This window comes from Homarus americanus, unplaced genomic scaffold, assembly GCF_018991925.1.
Source record: "Homarus americanus isolate GMGI-L3 unplaced genomic scaffold, GMGI_Hamer_2.0 scaffold25013, whole genome shotgun sequence".
NCBI lineage: Eukaryota > Metazoa > Arthropoda > Malacostraca > Decapoda > Nephropidae > Homarus > Homarus americanus.
This window is the reverse complement of record NW_024722158.1, coordinates 2,220,481-2,241,502: the sequence shown is the minus strand read 5'-3', so window position 1 is coordinate 2,241,502 and position 21,022 is coordinate 2,220,481. Positions and strand designations below refer to the sequence as shown.

General features: G+C 41.7%; 1 protein-coding gene across 3 annotated transcripts in view; it reads left to right on the top strand.

Annotated features, from left to right (window-relative positions):
* Positions 1–20,027, top strand: part of LOC121862085 — a 74,642-nt gene extending 54,615 nt beyond the window's left edge. For all 3 annotated transcript variants that reach the window (XM_042360027.1, XM_042360026.1, XM_042360024.1), the window contains 2 exons: positions 12,718–12,909; positions 18,867–20,027. In XM_042360027.1, the coding sequence (XP_042215961.1) occupies positions 12,718–12,909; positions 18,867–19,046 (372 nt within the window). In that variant the 3' untranslated portion in view covers positions 19,047–20,027. The remainder of the gene's footprint in view (positions 1–12,717; positions 12,910–18,866) is intronic.
* The last annotated feature ends 995 nt before the right edge of the window (positions 20,028–21,022 follow it).

The following is a 21,022-nucleotide window of genomic DNA, read 5'->3' as shown; positions in this document are numbered from 1 at the left end:
ACCCCGTGGGAGGTAGCGACGCGAGTCGACTGGACCCTTATCTAGACACCCACGGTTTGATCAGAGTTTGATCAGAGTAGGTGACCAACTGAAACATGCCGCTCTCCACCCAGACCAGAAGAATCCCATACTGTTGCCAAGGGACAACAGGATCACGGGGCTCATTGTGAGAGAGGTACACTCGACTAGAGCTGCACACTCAGGACGAGAACACACTCCTGCCATAATATGTGGGACATACTGGATACCTAAGTGTTGCAAATTACTCGACCACACAATACGGACGTGTGTGACTTGTTGGAGAAGCAACTGGAGGCCTACCCACCGCCAAGCTGACCTGCCAGAAAATGGAAGCATGCCCAATTCATCGCATACCAATTTTGGAAGAGGTGGGTAAAGAAATATCTCCCGACACTACGTCAGTGACAAAGATACTTCAAAACTCGCCGTAATATCTATGCCGGGGATATCATGATCATCTCTGGACAACCCTTTCCCAGGAGTCAGTGGAAGCAAGAGAGAGTACTGGAGGGCACTACCGAGCGCAGATGACCTGGTGCGAAGTGTTAAAGTGAAGACAAAGGACTCAGTGTTAATACGCCCAGCGATGAGACTCTGCCTATTGGAAAGGGTTAGGAAAGTGAATCTAATGGTAGGCCGTAATTTCGTGCGAAGCCTGACAGGGGGAGTGTTATCGCCCCACCAATTGTGCGACCCAGTGAAGAAACTGTTTACAACTCAGAATAGCTTACTAAGCGAGATGGAGCTGGTAGCAGATGTGTGACTGCCTGAGGGACAGTCTATCACCTCCTTCTGTAGGGGCAGCATCTTGATTCTCATCAGCCAGCATTTTCCTGTAGGACATTTGGGGTCTAACCCTAGACCCCAAAACGTGAGTATGATTGTGAACTGTTGAATCCTCTGAGAACTCTAAATAACTTTAATAAATGTAATTATGTACTGTATATTGATCGTATTATTCAAACTGTGTCCTCATGTACCATCAATTGTTATATGTGAATTGTATTCAACAGGTTTTGACGGAATTATACTCATCGCGTCAACGACAAGGGTCTTATTGTCCTGCACAAACCAAAATCGCTCCTTTGAGCGATTACATTTCCAATTTGAATTTGTACTCTCCAATCATCTAAATAGTCACACAATATCTTAGCATGTGTTTGTTAAGTCCCAATTTTAATATTTTATATTTTAAACCCAAATGCCAAACTTTATCAAAAGCCTTACAAACGTCCCTTAAAATTATATTGATCTGGTTCTCTTTGCTTTTTTCTATTACCAATATTTCCGTTATTGTAGCTATTGAAGTTAGGGTAATTCTATTGGACATAAATCCATGTTGTCTATTGTTTGTTTTCCGCTGTTGTGATAAAAAGGTTATAAGTCTTGAATTTGAAATTGTTTCCAGTAGTTTCACGGTAATTTCTAAAAAAAGATATTGGCCTGTAGTTTAATATTTCTTTATTGTCCTTACCCTCCTTAGGAATAAATATAATTTTAGCATATTTTAGCTAGTCTGGAAAGTAACCTGTTATTAAGCATGCGTTATAGATGTTCAATAATGTTTTCAAGATGTTTTCTGGTAGATTTATGATCATATTTAGTGTAATACCAGTGAGAAGGGGGACTTTTCTTTAAACTTCCTCAGACAGTGCATCATTTCACCCATAGTTATTATTTGATTATTAGGAAATAAGTTATAGTCTATATATTGCTTTGGGGTGTATCTATGTACGTGTCTTCCCATTTCATCTTCTATCCTTTCTTCGTGTTCAATATCAAAATCTTCATTTTCCTCATCTGATATTTTAAAAACTTTTACCAATTCCTTTTTGAATGCTGACTCTTGTTCATTTTCCTCCTGAAGTTTTGTTCCATTATGGTCTTTAATGTATGGTGTTTTTTGCTGGTTATGCCCCATCATCTTGTTTATGGAAGTCCAAAATGTTTTTGTGTCTTTAGTCTTGTCGGCCGCCATTATAATATCATTCCATTTTATTTGTTTGTTTCCTTACATGCGTCTCTTAATTTAATCTGTCGTGCTGTCTGCGTCGTATAAAGCCATCTGCTACTGCCATGTCTTTCCATATACTGTACCTGTTTATTTCATTGTAATGGGTTTGGATTAATTTAACGTCGTCTGTTAGTCTATTGTTGGGTAATGTTCTGAAGTGTGACATAGGAGTGTGTTTGGTTATGATGTTTTAGTTGCTGAGTGCAGTCTGTCAATTTCTGTCAATGTTTTCATTATATTTTATTCTCCTATGTCAGTTGATATTAATATTGAAGTGGGGCCTTCTCGGATGGGTCCTACTGGTCGGGAAGGTTGTTGACCCCAGGGCCGACTTGATCATCATCAAGTTACTGGGGCCTCAACTGACGCCACAGCGGTTGCTGGAGGATCGGCTTTTTTCACACTTCTTTTTTCCAACATTCGCTGCCTGAGATCCAATTTTCCTTCTATGGAGCACCATCTATTAATCTCTTCCCCCGACCTCTTACTACTTTCTGAACTTCAACTGACCAAAGCAGCTTCACCCAAACCTTTTCAAGTCTCCAACTACAACCTTTATACATCCTTCTGTTCTACAGGAGGGGAGGTGTTTGCGCCTACTGCACCACACGTACACCTATAGCTTGACTCATGGATATTGAATCTTCCCTTTATAATGTCATCTGGCTCAAAATATCTCTACCAACTGTGACTATTTTCCTTTGTTTCCCATACTGTTCTCCCAACTCTACCAACTATTTCGAACTCTTTGACTATCTCACTTCTTGCCATGAATCAATGCTATCCACACACCCCAACACCGAGATCCTCTACCTAGGGGATTTCAATGTACATCACAGAGAGTGGCTTGGCTCTGCAAGGGATGACCCAGGTGGAGCTGAGGCACTCTCTTTTTCCCCACTTAATGATTTGGAACAAATAATCAAACACCCTACACGCGTTCCTGATCGACACGATCAACTTGCTATCATTCTTGATCTTTTTTTTTTTACCTCTAACCCCTCACACTATTCATACTCAATTTGTGCCCCCTTAGCGTCTTCTGATCACAACCTTATTTCTATGAAATCAAACTGAGCACGTCCACCTCCCCCATCCCCCTCATAACAACCGTGGCACGGAGGGCAAGCTGGCAATCCTTGCTAGAATACTTCACCGACTTTCCTAGGGATGAATGTTGCTTTTCCACTCAGGATGCCTCAGTATGTGCTGACAGCATTGCTGGGGTTATACAGGGCAGTATGAGTGCATTTATCCCATCTTCTACCAAAACTTTCACATTACAATCATGGTTTGATCGCTCCTGCTCTCTTGCTTGCAGGGTGAGATATAGGGCACATCAAGCTATGAAACTATCTCCTCCTTTTACCCACACCCCTTTCATTACTTCTAGGAATCGTTGTAGGGCCAAGTGGAATTTTATAAAACGAAAGATGCTGTCCTGTCTAATTCTTTCTCTAGTAAATCCAACCTCTTTGGCACCTTCTTCTCCTCTAATTCCACCTTAGATGAGTCCCACACAATCCGTCCCACCCCTGCACCTCCTACAGAACCTATGCACTTTCCTATAATCTCCACTCGTAGGGTTGCTGGTGTGTTATCCAGGTTGGATGTGAGTAAGGCACATGGACAGGACGGAATACCCCCTTGTGTTCTGAGAGAGTGTGCTGAAGCTCTGGCCCCTGTGCTTTCTCGCCTCTTTCGCCTCTGCCTCAAAACCCAAACTTTTCCTTCTTCTTGGAAGCATGCCTTGGTTCAGCCCATCCCGAAGAAGGGTGACCATTCTAATCCCTCTAACTATCGCCCCAATGCCCTAACTTCATCCCTCTCTAAGATTTTCGAAACTATCTTGAACTCCCATCTTCTCCGTCACCTTGAACGCCTTTCTCTTTAGTCCGATCACCAGTATGACTTTCGCCAGGGGAGATCTACTGGTGATCTGCTTTCCTATTGCACCCATCTTTGGTCATACTCTCTCAGGGATTATGGGGAAACTTTCGTCGTGGCTCCCAAAGCATTTGACAGGGTATGACACAAGTCTTTACTATCTAAACTTCCCTCTTTTGGTTTCTCTCCCCCACTTTGCTTTTTAATTAGACGATCTCCGACCAATTTCATTTCAGGACGCTATCATCCTACCAAATTCTGAAATAAATATGTTAGGCCTCACCATTTCCTCCAATATGTCCTGGAAATCACACATTCTTAATATAGCTAAACCTGCCTCCCGAAAGTTGGGAATGCTGTACAGATGCTGTAGCTACTTCACTCCTGAGCAGTTGCTCCAAGAATATAAGGGATTCATTCGTCCTAACTTGGAATACTGTTCTTATATCTGGGGTGGCTCTTCTTCTGTCCCAGTCTGTTTTGCTCATTATCAGTCTCTCTTTTATTGGTATCTGTATGGGGCTTGTTGACAGTGTTAGAATAATTGGTATATGGTCGTGTGCCTGTGAGAGGTCCTTGTTTTATATGGTAATTGAAAAAGGCTTTGTTGTTGGTAAAATATTTGTCTGGTGTCTTTTGTGTATTGTGATTTCTCCAGGTTGGAAAGTTAGGACTTAGATGATTGATTTTCCCGAGGTTTATTAATTGATTAAGGGCGTTTCCCACGGCGTTATTATTTGTATTGTCAAAAATCCTGTGTCTGGCGTTAAAGTCTCCTAAGATGTACATAGGGTGACTATTGTTACCCAATTTTAATAGGTCTTCTATAGGTAAATAGGTTCGTCTCGGTGGCAGATAAGTACAGTAGTCGTAATGATGACGTCTCCTTGAGTTGTATTTATTTTTATTGCTAGAAATTCATCCTGGAAGTCATCGATTAGTTTATATTTTAAGTGTCTTTTAACCGCTATAGCTACTCCGTCATTGTTCTTGCCCGATTTATTTCTTTGGTTTACATAATAGTTGTAGAGTTTTATATTGTTCTTGTCTTTCTCACCGAGACAGTTTATTAGTATAATGTCAGGGTCAATTTCTTGATATATATTATTTAGGTTAATTTTCTCTCTCTTCCAGTTTCTTACCTTGTGTTGTATTATTCTTAAAGTTCTTATTGTTTGTCTGTTGTCCATTATTTCTTAAACTGTTTCCCACTCTGACTCTTTTAAACTCTGACTGGTCTAGTATTTTAAAGTCATTGGTCGTAATCTTTAATTTGTCCCTAATTATTAGTGTCCAAACGTATTCTTCGTTTTGGGATTTTTCTTGATATGTCCACTTGCATATCCCTCCTTCACAGTTTTTGCTATTGTCCTTCCTGTTGGTCTCGATGTTGGGATTCCATGTTTTGGTGTAGTGATCATTTTTAATCCAATATCTTCAGCAGATCCAGGTTGTCTGTTGTGTTCAGTCTCCCCCTCCTCTTCTCTCATCTTTATCCTTTGTCTTGTAGACTGTCCTTTTGTTGTTTCTGTCTTCTCTTTGTTACTTCTAGTAATTTGTCTGGGGTCTCTATCAGTCGCTTGTATTTCTTGTGTATCAGCTGTTGCTCCTTGTTCATACCTTTTGCTAGCTGTAGCCTTTCTCTCAGTTCACATGAGTATGTTGCCTGAAATATTTTTTTCTGATTCTGGATTCTCTGGGAATATCATCTCTGGTAGGTTATTCAATTTAAACATCTTCCTTAACTCGTCATTTTATGATCCGGGAGCAATGATATTGTGTAGATGAGCGTGGATCATACAGATCATTACCTTGTCGTGTATTGGTTCACTTAAGTTTAAGATGGTGGATTCTGGTCTGTGAGCCTCTTGGACAGCTCTCTTGGCTATTTCAACGTATGTCGTGTCTTTCTTTTCTTGTTCCTTTTTCTATGTTTCTTGTTTCTTGTACTTTATCATATGCTTTTTTATTGGGCATGCCATTGCTAACGTCCTGTGTCTTATTTGTGCATTCCCGTTTCTCTTACAGTTGAGACAGCCAGCATGTGGGTTCTTCCATTCAGTGTGGGTATGGTCGTCGCCTGCACAGTCTGAACAGTACTTTTTCTCTTTTTCTGGGCAATCTCCCATTGTGTGTTCTTCATACTTGTAACAAGAAAAACAAGTTTGCAGATTGATAAATGTTTCCTTCTTTATATGATGAGGTGTTACTGACATGTTGAATATTAGAAAGCCTTGTTGTATTACTTTTTCAGCCATTGAAACTTCTTCGAAGGTAATCTTGAAAACATGAGTGTAGTCTTTTATCTTGATAAATTCCTCGATCTTCATCTAACTGTTTTGGCGTTCCAGTTCATCTTTCAGATCTTCAGATGTCTTACTCCCGATCTCCTGGTCGACTTGGCGAACAAAAACTGATCTTTTTGCTTTTTGTTCTGGGGGCATGACAACAACAAGTCTTTCATTGTAAAAAACATCTCTGGCTTCGTTTGAGAGGAGTTTGTCTGAATCAAAGTCATCTTTACAGATTACTTTGAAACCTTCGTTGGTACTAAATATTCTTTTTAATGGGACTTGTAATTTGTTATAGGTGATTTCTGCCACTTTTCCTCATCCAATGGGGTGTCCCTTATCTCTATGCTTAATCCAAATGCTTGTAGTTATCTTCCCTGTTTACATCACACTCCTGCCTATGACACAGGGGTCCTGCCTGGAAGCAGTGATCCCGACCCCCCCCGCCCCCCCTTCCTGGACGGGCGTCGGGCTCGTAGGGTTGTGTGCCCAGGTTACCTGTGTCTCTAAGTTATGTCTATTTATGTTGCCACCAACCGGTGACCCCCAGACAAGGGGTGCCCTGCACTATCACAGGTTCAATTGCCGTATCGACAAGTCCCGCCTCCCGTTCAAGGAACAAAAGAAGGAAAAAGAAGAGGACTTACAGAGTTGAGACAGCAGGATTTTAAACTTTTATTACAAATTATATATACCTTATCACTCTACAAACGTGGCAGAGTGTATTTCTTGCGCTTACCCAGAACCGTCAACTCCGCCCATTCTCGATACACTGGTCCTGGGAACAGAGCTGTGCATTGTGGGTAAAACAAGTGCTTGGTGACCTATCTTTACTAGTATATTATCCTTAACTGTACACACAGTAGGTTGGTAACTGGTTGTGAGGAAGGACACAGTACTTGTATTCTAGATACTTTAATACTTGTAGTTAAGACAGCTATTCCCAGATACAGTTGTACTCTGGTTAGTAATATAAATTACACACATAAGGCGACCTTGGTGTAATAGTCAGCATTCTCGCCTCACAAGCGAGCGGACCCTGGTTCGATCCCCAGGCAGGGTGAAACTATGGGCAAGTTTCTTTACTCCATTTGCCTCTGTCTCTGGGAACCTGGATGTTAATCGATTTGCAGATCGTATTACCGGGTAATTGTTAGCCAGTGCAGTTGGCGAGTTGTTCGGACTTATCCTTGACACTGGGTCATGCAGCTCGTTAACTTAGGGTGTGGTTGTTATGTTGGCGACAGCTTCTACAGCTTAAACAAATTTACGCCTAGGTTACCTTTGGGCCGGATATCCTCAATACACAAAGGGCAACCATTATTATCCATTATACCTTCACAAATGCTTTATTGCGATAGATTTATAAATATTAGAAATGAAAATTAGTGTAAATCTCACCATAATATGCAGCATACTAATTTTCTCATGGATGCACATTTTTTGTACAGGTATTTAAGATGTTGGCTAATATTTAGATAATGACTGTATACTCAACTCTTCAATATTTTTTCCATGCCCCCATGTCATACTGATTATTCAAAAATTATTAATTTTCTGTGGAAAAGATGTAGCAGTCATTACAAGTTTATATACCTGCAATTTGCTCTAGAAAATAGGGGAAGAATTTTTTTATTATTACATTTGTTATCATGAGTGGCAGTTATTTTTTTTAAATTAAGAATATTTTATCCAAGTACCAGGTACTTTAATAGAATATAATAAATAAGCCAAAGCAATCATACAAATGGTGGAACTTTAGATTTGTTCACCTCTTAATGACGAACATGGCAGGATATTGAAAGAAACATTGACGAATATGGCAGGATATTGAAAGAAACATTGACGAACATGGCAGGATATTGAAAGAAACATAAGAAAATTATGGGAGGAGTCAAGGAGGAACGGGGGGTGGGTGTACATGGGTTATATTCAGGGGGGAGGGTAGTGGAAGCAAGTGTGCCGACACAGGGCCAGGGGGCAGCAGCGCACCCTCCACCCACTCTATCCCCCACCCGGGAGGTGGCACCAGCTCCGCCTACCAGACAGGAGGAGGCGAGCGCCGTGTAAACAATCTAACCACACCCTGCAAAATACAGTGTACTTAGCAAATGCTGCAGCTTCTGAGAATGGGGGAGGGCGGGGTTACTACTAAGAGCAGAGACGTTACCGAGAACAAATTCTGGTTTGAATGTCATGTACACTAATACTGACACGTTTCTCGGTAAGAGAGAGGAGTTTGAAACACGGCTGAAGGCACACCAACCAGATATTGTAGAAGTTGTAGAACTGTAATACAAGAACAGGAGAATCGACCCAGAGGAATGTGAGTTCAGTATTGCTGGATATGACTCATTTACGAACCTTTCTCAAGAAACTTGCAAGAGGGGTGTGGTTATCTATGCTAGGCAAGACCTTAGAGCCAGCCAGGCGAGGGTACAGGGAGAGGATATTTTTGAAGAGTTCAAGTGGCGTAAAATTAAATTAAAGGGAGGGGCCTTACTTATCGTCGAGTGAATCTACAGATCCCCAAACTTTGGCCCACTAAATCAAAGGGAGTTAGGAGCCTTAATTGACAATGCGGCGATGATCAACCCTAGCCACCTCCTTATAATGGGGGACTTTAATTATGGCGACATCGACTGGAGAAACGAGTTCACCTCAAATGACTTAAATAACCCTGCAAATCATTTTGTAGAAACTCTGAGAGATAATTTTCTGTTCCAACATGTTAGAGACCCGACACATTAGTGAGGGGAGCAAACACCCAAGCCACTTAACCTCAACATAACAAACAAGGTATGGTGGCCAAACTGGAACACCTTGCCCCAGTTGGCACCAGTCACCATATAGTGTTGTCATTCAGATTTAACTGTTACCTAGTTCAGGATAAGGCCAGGCCAAGGTGCAAATATTCCAAGAGATATTACAACGGGATGAGGGAAGAGATGAGAGGCATCAACTGGCCTGACTCATTAAGGCACAAGAACACAGACACTACGCTAAATATCATAACTAATAAAGTGACCCATTTGATCAATAAATATATACCAAAACCAAACCCAGTGCCTATAGGAATAAGAGGGGATCCCTACACATGAACCACGCGGCAGTCGACAGAGTTAAGAAGAAAACCCAGAAATTCAAGAAGTGGGTTGGGTCAAACGATTAGCAGGACAGGAGGATGTATGCAAGAGCCAGAAACCAAGCAAAGATAGAGTGTAGGAGGGCTGAAAAGGAGTTCCAGAGGCTGGTTGCAAGCGAGGTCAAGTCAAACCCAAAGGCGTTTTGCCGCTATGCAATGTCGAAATTAAAAACGCGAGTAGGAGTATCAGACCTGAAGCTTGAAGACGGTAGTTATGCAGATTCTGACCAGGATAAAGCTGAGGCATTGAACAGCTTCTTTTCCTCGGTTTTCACAAGAGAGGATGCGATTAACCTTCCTACGTTTGAGGACAGACGGTTCGACACAGCACTGACCCACATTGTGTTCACAGCAGAGGGTATCAGAATTAAACTGTCCAGGCTAAAGGTCCATAAGAGTCCCGGCCCTGACATGGTGCATCCTAGAGTGCTAAGAGAGTTGTGCAATGAGCTTGCAGAGCCCCTGAAGATCATGTTTTGTAAATGCCTGGATGAACAAAAGGTCCCCAGTGAATGGAAAGTGGTGAGTCCTATCTTCAAGAAGAGCGATCGTCACTCCACGAACAACTATAGACCGGTGAGCCTGACCAGCATAATATGTAAAATACTTGAGAGTATTATCAGAGATGCCGCAAAGGAACAACTACTACGAAACAACCTTGTAAAGGATTGCCAACACGGTTTTATACTGGGGCGCTCCTGCTTAACACAATTGCTCAAGGTATTGGATATTTGGACCCATATTCTGGAACGGGGTGGTAATATCGACAATAATTACCTAGATTTTGCCAAGGCTTTCGACAGTGTACCCCAAGAAAGGCTGAAAATCGAACTGGAAGGGCACGGAATTCGGGGAAATGTCCTAGAGTGGATAGAAGACTTTCTACATGACCGCTAGCAGTGTGTGGTGATTAATGGCACAAAATCATCATCCGTACCTGTCACAAATGGGGTACCACAGGGCAGTGTATTGGACCCGCTGTTGTTTGTTTGTTTCATAAATGACATGCCTGACGTTGTACACTCCTCCATACAAATGTTTGCCGATGACGCCAAGTTATTTCGGGAAATGAAGAACCAAGCAGATTGTGAAGAGCTGCAGAAGGACCTCTGTTGGCTCCAAGAATGGTCGAAGAAATGACTCCTGAGATTCAATGTCATGAAGTGTAAGAGGATGCACCTGGGGCGTACCAACGGTAAGGAGGCGTATCATAAGTCCCAACGGGATGAAGAAACTGCGCTATTTGAGACTGAATGTGAGAAGGACCTAGGTGTGTGTGTTGACAATGAGCTGAAGTTTTCGGGCCATTGCGAGAAGAAGGTAAATCAGGCAAATAAATTATTGGGTCTTATAAGAAGGTCGTTCAGATATCTAGATTCTAGACGGTCCGTCCCTCGTAACGATCTTCAAGAGTGAAGTGCTTCACCATCTGGAGTACTGTCACCCCGTCTGGTCCCCAAGATATGCTAGGGACTATCAGTTGGTTGAAAATGTTCAAAGGAAGGCCACCAGACTGGGGCCTGCACTTCGGCACCTCGGCTACCCTGAGAGATTGGAACGCCTGAACTTGTCTAGCTTATATTACAGACGGGCAAGGGGGGACCTAGTTGAGGTGTATAAGCATCTCAAGGTGCAGTACTCATTCGAGTGTCCTTACTTGGAGTGGCGGACACTCGCCCCACAAGGGGTCACAGCTCAAGATTGAAGAAGCCGCAAGTCCAGAAAACTGTGAGGGCAAACTTTTTCGGAGTGAGGGTTGTAAACTCTTGGAACAATCTACTAGAAAGTGTTGTGACGGCACCGAGTGTGAGCTCTTTCAAGACAAGATTTAACCAACACTGGAGCGGGTTCAGGTACATTCAGGAGCCGGTGCATGCCCAGTATTTGCCAACAGTGCGTAACAGAGACGTGTCCCTTCGCCCAAGCGGCTAACAAGCCGATCTTATGGTGAAGAGGTTTAAAGAAAAGGAAAAGTAATCAGAGACGTGACTGATCGCCCAAGCGGCTAACGTGCGATCAGTGGTGGACAGGATAAAAGAAAGAAAAGATAATGACCAAAGGTATCCTAATATAACCTCACCTAACCTAATGAAACCTTACCTACAAAAGGTAGCAGTTAAGGGTAAAATATTTGGCCCCAACCTGTCCCTAGGACACCCCAGCATGTTCCCTGGCTATCCCCAGCATATCTCTCATTGTCCCCATCAAATCATCTGGCCATGGCTGTCCTGACTTCAAAATTAAGGAAATCACTGAAATCAGTGATAGAAGCTTTAATTTCCACTGTCAAAAGTTCTCATCTTTCTATGCATCTTTTTGGTACCAAGTATAATATACTGTCATGTCTTTAATGTAGGTATAAATAAATTAGTTATCTGGTATCATCATGTGTATTTGATTATATTAACTTGATATTCAGATAACAATGATCTTTACAACAGTAGAAGCAGTGCACTGATATGGGAAACGCTGGGCGAGCAGCAAGCCACCACATCTTCCTTATCTTCATTTCCCTCGGTACTGTGACAAATATTTTTCCTGGTGTGACTTTGTTTGTACTCTTACACATTGGAACAAAGCACCAACGATGCTTCTTTCTTTTCTTGAACAACATTTTTGGTCGAAGGTGGCTGTCAAAGTGTGCAAATCAACTGGCTGACTCCCGTCTTCTGCTTTACTACAAGCTAGTGACTTCACAGTCAATCACTGGGCGTTTTGCAGTCACGTCACTTTTGAGCAACTTTAACACTGATTTTTTTATCCTTTATGGCCTATTTTATTTGAAAATATGGTTACCATACCGAAATTTTGCACGATTTTTACTTGCTGAAGTGTCTTTTTATAAATATGGTGACCGTCATGTCGTTCATTGTGTTTACAGTGCGAGTATATTACTTCTAAAATTTATGTGATATTCCACATTGACTGACATCCCTTGTATCATATTGCATAGTTTGACTGCCTTCACATATCCTGAGGATTTTTTCAGATTAATTTAGTTTTTGAAATGTTATTTTCGTCTCTCTTACCATTTTATAGAGAAATTAATTTTACGTAACTTCATCAGTAAGCAAGGTATATTTCCCTGCTTAAATAAGCCTTACATAAAATAAAAGAATTATACTTTTATTCTAGCAGGATTTTAGAGAGACTGCAGTACTGGCCGAAGTGGTAAACCGTGTATGGTGCCACTGTTAGCCATGTTTCTAGTGTTCCCTGATACACTGCACAAATCCACACACACAGCTTTACAGAACCCTACCCACTTGGCATTTGTGAAATGCTAGTGTATTAATGATGTGTGTGTGTGTGTGTGTCAACATACCTTAATGATAAATTAATTATTATTTTTGTCTCAGCGTGACGACTTCCCGACTGAAGATTCTCTGGCAAACCTCCGCACCAGCCTGGCCAAGACCATCTTTCTTCTCCTGATCAACCTCATCATCCTCTTCACCTCCCCGGCATACAATCCTGTAATCTTTGGCATCAGTTGGATTTTTATGTTTCCTCTGAGTTTTGGAGGGTTGGCTTGGGACCTGCAAAGGAAGGTAAGGAAACTTGTTCACCCTATATCACTCTGCTAGCTCACCCTGTATCACTCTGCTAGTTCACCCTGTATCACTCTGCTTGTTCACCCTGTATCACTCTGCTAGTTCACCCTGTATCAGTCTTGCTAGTTCACCCTGTATCACTCTGCTTGTTCACCCTGTATCACTCTGCTAGTTCACCCTGTATCAGTCTTGCTAGTTCACCCTTTATCACTCTGCTAGTTCACCCTATATCACTCTGCTAGTTCACCCTATATCACTCTGCTAGTTCACCCTATATCACTCCGCTAGTTCACCCTATATCACTCTTGCTAGTTCACCCTGCATCACTGTGCTCGTTGACACTGTGTCACTCTGCTAGTTCACACTGTATCACCTTGCTAGTTCACCCATTATCACTCTTCTAGTTCACCCTGTATCACTCTGCTAGTTCACCCTTTGATCACTCTGCTAGTTCCACCCTTTATTATTCTGCTAGCTGACCCTGTATCACCTTGCTAGTTCACCATGTATCATTTGCTAGTTCACCTTGTATCATTCTGCTGGTTCACCCTGTATCACTCTTGCTAGTTCACCCTGTATTACTCTGCTAGTTCACCCTGTATCAGTCTTGCTAGTTTACCCTGTATCACTCTGCTAGTTCACCCTATGTCACTCTGCTAGTTCACCCTGTATCACTCTGCTAGTTCACCCTGTATCACTCTTTTAGTTCACCCTGTATCACTCTGCTAGTTCACCCTGTATTACTGTGCTAGTTCACACTGTATCACTCTGCTAGTTCACCCTGTTTCACTCTGCTAGTTCATTGTTTCACCCTGTATCACTACTCACCTTTATCACTCTGCTAGTTCACCCTTTATCCTCTGCTATTCACATCACTCTGCTACTTCACCCAGCTGGCACCTTGTATCACTCTACAAGTTCACCCTATATCACTCTTGCTAGTTCACCCTGTATCACTCTGCTATTTCACCCTGTATCACTCTGTTAGTTCACCCTGTATCACTCTGCTAGTTCACCCTGTGTCACTCTGCTATTTCAACACTGTATCACTCTACTACTTCACCCTTTATCACTCTGCTAGTTCACCCTTTATCACTCTGCTAGTTCACCCTGTATCACTCTGCTAGATCACCTTGTATCACACTTGCTAGTTAACCTTGCACCAGTCTGCTAGTTCACCCTGTATCACTCTTGGTAGTTCGCCCTGTATCACTCTGCTAGTTCACACTGTATCACTCTGCTAGTTCACCCCGTATCACTCTGCTAGTTCACCCTGTATCACTCTTGTTAGTTCACCCTGTATCACTGTGCTAGCTCACCCATTATCACTCTGCTAGTTCACCCTGTATCACTCTGCTAGCTCGCCCTGAATCACTCTGCTAGTTCACACTGTATCACCCTGCTACTTCACCCATTGTCACTCTTCTGGTTCACCCTGTATCACTCTGCCAGTTCACCCTGTATCACTCTGCTAGTTCACACTGTATCACTCTCCTAGTTCACCTGGCATCACTCTTGCTCGTTCACCTTGTATCACTCTGGGAGTTCACCCTGTATCACTCTTGCTAGTTCACCCTGTGTCAATCTGCTAGTTCACCCTGTATCACTCTGCTAGTTCACCCTGTATCACTCTGCTACATCACCCTTCATCACTCTGCTAGTTCACACTGTATCACACTGCTACTTCACCCCTTATCACTCTTCTGGTTCACCTTGTATCACTCTACAAGTTCACCCTATATCACTCTTGCTAGTTCACCCTGTATCACTCTGCTATTTCACCCTGTATCACTCTGTTAGTTCACCCTGTATCACTCTGCTAGTTCACCCTGTGTCACTCTGCTATTTCAACACTGTATCACTCTACTACTTCACCCTTTATCACTCTGCTAGTTCACCCTTTATCACTCTGCTAGTTCACCCTGTATCACTCTGATAGATCACCTTGTATCACTCTTGCTAGTTAACCTTGCACCACTCTGCTAGTTCACCCTGTATCACTCTTGGTAGCTCGCCCTGTATCACTCTGCTAGGTCACACTGTATCACTCTGCTAGTTCACCCCGTATCACTCTGCGAGGTCACACTGTATCACTCTGCTAGTTCACCTTGTCTCACTCTTGCTAGTTCACCCTGTATCACTGTTAGTTCATGCTGTATCACCTTGCTAGTTCACCCTGTATCCCTCTAGCTAGTTCACCTTGTATCGCTCTACTAGTTCACCTTTTATCAATCTTGCTAGTTCACCCTGTATCACTCTGCTAGTTCACCCTGTATCACACTTGCTAGTTCACCCTGAATATCACTGCTAGTTCACCCTGTATCACTCTTGCTAGTTCACCCTGTATCACTGTGCTAGTTCACACTGTATCACCTCACTAGATCACACAGTATCACTGTTGCTAGTTCACCTTGTATCACTCTGCTAGTTCACCCTGTATCACTCTTGCTAGTTCAGCCTGTATCAATCTGCTAGTTCACACTGTATCTGTCTTGCTAGTTCCCCCTATATCACTCTGCTTCTTCACCCTGTATCACTCTGCTAGTTCACCCTATATCACTCTGCTAGTTCACCCATTATCACTGCTAGTTCACCCTGTATCACTCTGCTAGTTCACAATGTATCACCCTGCTTTTTCACCCATTATCACTCTTCTGGTTCACCCTGTATCACTCTGCCAGTTCACCCTGTATCACTGTGCTAGTTCACACTGTATCACTCTCCTAGTTCACCCTGCATCACTCTTGCTCGTTCACCTTGTATCACTCTGCAAGTTCACCCTGTATCACTCTTGCTAGTTCACCCTGTATCAATCTGCTAGTTCACACTGTATCTGTCTTGCTAGTTCCCCCTATATCACTCTGCTTCTTCACCCTGTATCACTCTGCTAATTCACCCTATATCACTCTGCTAGTTCACCCATTATCACTGCTAGTTCACCCTGTATCACTCTGCTAGTTCACAATGTATCACCCTGCTTTTTCACCCATTATCACTCTTCTGGTTCACCCTGTATCACTCTGCCAGTTCACCCTGTATCACTCTGCTAGTTCACAATGTATCACCCTGCTTTTTCACCCATTATCACTCTTCTGGTTCACACTGTATCACTCTGCCAGTTCACCCTGTATCACTCTGCTAGTTCACCCTATATCACTCTGCTAGTTCACCCATTATCACTGCTAGTTCACCCTGTATCACTCTGCTAGTTCACCCTGTATCACTCTGCTAGTTCACCCTGCATCACTCTGATACTTCACCCTATATCACTCTGGTAATTCACCATGTATCACTCTACTAGTTCACCCTGTATCACTCTGTTAGTTCACCCTGTATCACCTTACTAGTTCACCCTGTATCACCTTGCTACTTCACCCTATATCAATCTGCTGGTTCACCCTGTATCACTCTGCTAGTTCACCTTGTATCACTCTGCTAGTTCACCCTGTATCACCTTACTAGTTCACCCTGTATCACCTTGCTACTTCACCCTATATCAATCTGCTGGTTCACCCTGTATCACTCTGCGAGTTCACCCTGTATCACTCTGCTAGATCACACTGTATTACCTTGCTAGTTCACCCTGTATCCTTCTTCTTAGTTCACCTTGTATCGCTCTGCTAGTTCACCCTGAATCACTCTGCTAGCTCGCCCTGAATCACTCTGCTAGTTCACATTGTATCACCCTGCTACTTCACCCTTTATCACTCTTTTAGTTCACCCTTCTGGCAGGTCATTTATGAAGCAAACAAATTTGGGTCTAAACATCCAGTACCTTGAGTAATTGTGTTAGGCAGGAGCTTGGCATAAAACCGTGTTGGCAATCCTGTACAAGTTGTTTCATAGTAGATGTTTCCTCATGGGATCTCTTATAATGTTCTCAAGTACTTTACATACTATGCTGGTCAGGCTCATTGGTATTATAGTTATTCGTGGAGTGATGGTCGCCCTTCTTGAAGATAGGACTCGCATAAGCTATTTTCCAATTACTGGGGACCTTCTGCTCATCAAGGCATTTACAGAACAGGTTCTTTAGCACTCTCAACACTCTGGGATGCATCACGTCAGGGTTGGGACTCTTACTAACCTTTAGCTTTGACAAATTATTTCTTATAACCTCTTCTGCGAACAATGTGGGTCAGTAACCTGTGCCCGGGTGGGCTAATCCATAAAAAAAAAGTTTATATGTATATACTTCATTTTTAGTCCATATAACACTCGGACTTGAACATATAATCAACGACCTCACTAGCCAGGACTCGAACCATCTACCTACTGCGCGTGACCAGGGAACGCTTCCGACCATACCACAAGGACACTAAAAGCAATCCTAGACTATGTTATATTTCACACAAAGCCTGTTCATCGAGCTGATGGCACCGTGAACCTCCCATTGGGGATTGCCCGTGCCGCGTATGTGGTGGGAGTAGCATTTTACCGAATCCAGCTGGTATGAAACACGAGGTACAGTCACCCAAAAAAGTCCTGTCACGAACCATGAACCCCGAGATTCAGACTCTTGAATCCGAAGTATTTATGGACAGAATAATGTATCAGTGTCTACTGCTTCGGGTTCACGAGTCTGAATCTCGGGGTTCATGGTTTGCGACAGGACTTTTTTGGGTGACTGTACCTCGTGTTTCATACCAGCTGGATTCTTATTTGGTGTTGAATATTAAAGTAATAATTTCAATAAATCACGAAACAATAATAATTTAAAATATTACACATAAAATGGTGAAATGTTTGTACATTATTTTAAAACTTCTTTAGTACTGTATTATTAAATCATTATTCAGGTCTTCTTTGACCAGCCAGCCACCGCCACCTGTAAACAAACTTCACGATGCACCCTTTGTCTTTTCTTTAGCTTTTGCAGATGCCTCACTTGCTTCAGTAATTGAAGAACTGTAGCACAATCCTGCAAGGCTTCAGCTGTAGTAATGGGATCCATGGCAAACTTTGTCCAGATGCTTTGTTGTTGTTTACTTTGCGTTAGGCAAACACACCAATAAAACATCCCAGTGTGATGCAAACGACCCTTTGTTTTGCTGGCCGGACTGTGTTTGCCCAACATGTTGGGAGGAAAAGTGCCCAGTTTGCCTCAGCCTTAAGATGTAGTTGCCATACACCACTGTCTGGATGAATCATTTTAAAAAGAGTGACAACACTCCTTTCGGCAATTGTACAAGATCGCTTGACAAGTTGTTTACATCTTATTAAAGCAATTAAAGCCAACCAATCATCAGAAGTTATATTGCCATGTGATACTGCTGTGTGTGTGCTCAGGCTTTTGAATCTGATATTGTTAGTTGCAAGATGGGTGCTCTGTTGGAAGGGTGCTATTTCTCAAAGTTGCAAACTATTGAATGTATTTATTTAGTTTAAATAAAACAACCACAATTAATATTTTCAAAGCCTGTGGTGGGGTATTGTGCATACTTCCGCCATAAAGTGTCCAAAATGGGGTGCAGAATGTCATTATTATGAAGATAACTATGTTTTTTATTTGATAAAATGGTGCAAAATTTTTACGGCAAAGATAAAGTCAGGTAAGTTAAAGTTAGTTTATGTTAATTTCAGAACAGGTAATGCTAGGTCATGTTTCTTCATGGTTGGTTTTGTCTTTTTTTGTCTTTTTACTCTACAATATCCCTCTTGGTAGTGACGGGTCATATTTCCATAACAGCTGATTTCCACATATAATGGTCAGATTCGACTGAAACACCATGAACAAAAAAAAATATAGAATTTTTTTTTTGTTATACAAGTAATTTCTGTGGTTGTATTCTTCTGAATTGTTACCAAATGCTCTTCTATAATGTACTTTATGTCCACATAAATACAGGAGTTACAGATATTATCTCAAAGATATATAACAGTTTAATCCCAAAAAAAAAAGAAAAAGAAGTGTTCTTTTCCTCTATACTGATTATATTAATTTTTCTCACCAGATGTGGATGACCATTCCTGGGCTCCCTCGTCACTCCCCCCATAGGAATCAAATTATCAACTATCCCCATTATGAAGCAATGCTCAACCCCCAACCAGGTTCTAATCCAAGTCCAGGTGGCATCACTTTGGATTGTGCTCAGATGGGTAACATAGCCTTCAGCGCAGGAAACCTTCAGTAGGACTGTTGCACTGGGAACAACTGGAAGGAGGCGCAGTGTGGCCACTAACACAAATATTGTTTGGCCTGTACAAAATAATTGTTTGGCCTGTAAGGAAATCATTGTTTGGCTTGTAAGGAATATATTGTTTGGCCTGTAAAAAAATAATTGTTTGGCCTGTAAGAAATTCATTGTTTGGCCTGCAAAGAATTCATTGTTTGGCCTGTAAGGAATTTATTGTTTGGCCTGTAATGAAATCATTGTTTGGCCTGTAAGGAATTCATTGTTTGACCTGTAAGGAATTCATGTTCAGCCTGTAAGGAAAATAATGTTCGGCCTGTAAAAAAATAATTGTTTGGACGGCAAGGAATTCATTGTTTGACCTGTAAGGAATACATTGTTTGGCCTGTAAGAAATTCATTGTTTGGCCTGCAAGGAATTCATTGTTTGGCCTGTACAAAAATAATTGTTTAGCATGTAACGGATTCGTTGTTTGTTCTGCTAGGAATTCATTGTTTGGTCTGCAAGGAATTTCATTGTTTGGTCTGTAAGTAATTCATTGTTTAGCCTGCAAGGAATTCATTGTTTGGCCAGTAAGATATTAATTGTTTTGCCTGTAAGGATTTCATTGTTCGGCCTGTAATGAATACATTGCTTAACCTGTAAGAAATTCATTGTTTGGCCTGCAAGGAATTCATTGTTTGACCTTCAAGGAATTAATTGTTTGGCCTGCAAGGAATTCGTTGTTTGGTGGTCTGTAAAAAAGAATGCTTGATCATTTGATATGTTTTCTAAGGATGTTTACTTAATGCCATTGTTTGTTCTTCAAGGGTGATTCAGTTGTAAGGGGGGAGGGAGATATATGTTTTTGTCATTATAATCTGTTTCTTTAACTGATAAAGAAATATTATGTGTAAGAGGAAATAATTTTCTTTTATATAATTATAATATTGTTTTTTATGTCTTTTCTCTGTTAGTACAGTATATTATATATCTTCTATATCATTTTTTTTTAATTTCTTTCGTTATATTTTCAATGAGAACATTATTTTCTATATTTTTCTAAGTCTTTATTTCAATATCTTTATTAATTTATATTTTTATATTTTACATTTCTTACTTAGTGTATTTCTTTCAGTATCAGTATTTGTTTCTTACAGTTTCCTCTTATTCTTTCAATATTTATCAGTACTTATATTCTTTCAATATTTATCAGTACTTAGTTATACTGTACTCTATTTAATGGATTAACCTGGGAAAACCATATAATTCTAAACAACACCTATGAGTATAATTATTTTACCTTCACGGTAGACTGCCACCACCCAGGATTTTATTAGAATATAACTTGTATAATTGTCATGGGTTGCGTTAGGCTTATTCACGCAACCAAGTCCAAAGTTTGTTTTACTAGAGATAAGGCACCCGGCGAGCCATGACTACGACATATATTTTCCATTAGTGGTATGTTAGCCAGCCTATATGGAGAGGCCAGTGAGACAGTGTTTTACTGTTCATCGTCTCACACCCCAAAACCTTATTCTAAGTAGTATCCCCTAGGCCATGGGTTAGTTAAGACGTTGTACCCATCCTCTCCCTCCTGAAGCGAGCGGAACACCACACAGAGTCCTCCACCGCCACCCTGTCCTGTGGACCGTCGTCAACACCAGATTCAGTGTGTTAACCTAGGTTTGTTATTCGTGGAAATATCACGTGTGGATGCCTGGTTGCGAGAAGAGTAATCCAGGCTAGCCTATCAAACCTACAGTAAATGGTTAATCAATTCACACTTACAGAGTTCTCCTGCATGACACCCGTCTACAGTGACCATAATCGACACGAGATTAAGTGTGTTAACCTAGGTTCGTTATCCCCGTGGAAATATCACGTGTGGAAGCCTGGTTGCGACAAAAGCAATCAAGGCTGGCCTATTGCACCGAAGTGGTTCATTCAAGTCACGCTTACCAGTTCTCCTTGCTGTGACAACCGTCTACAGT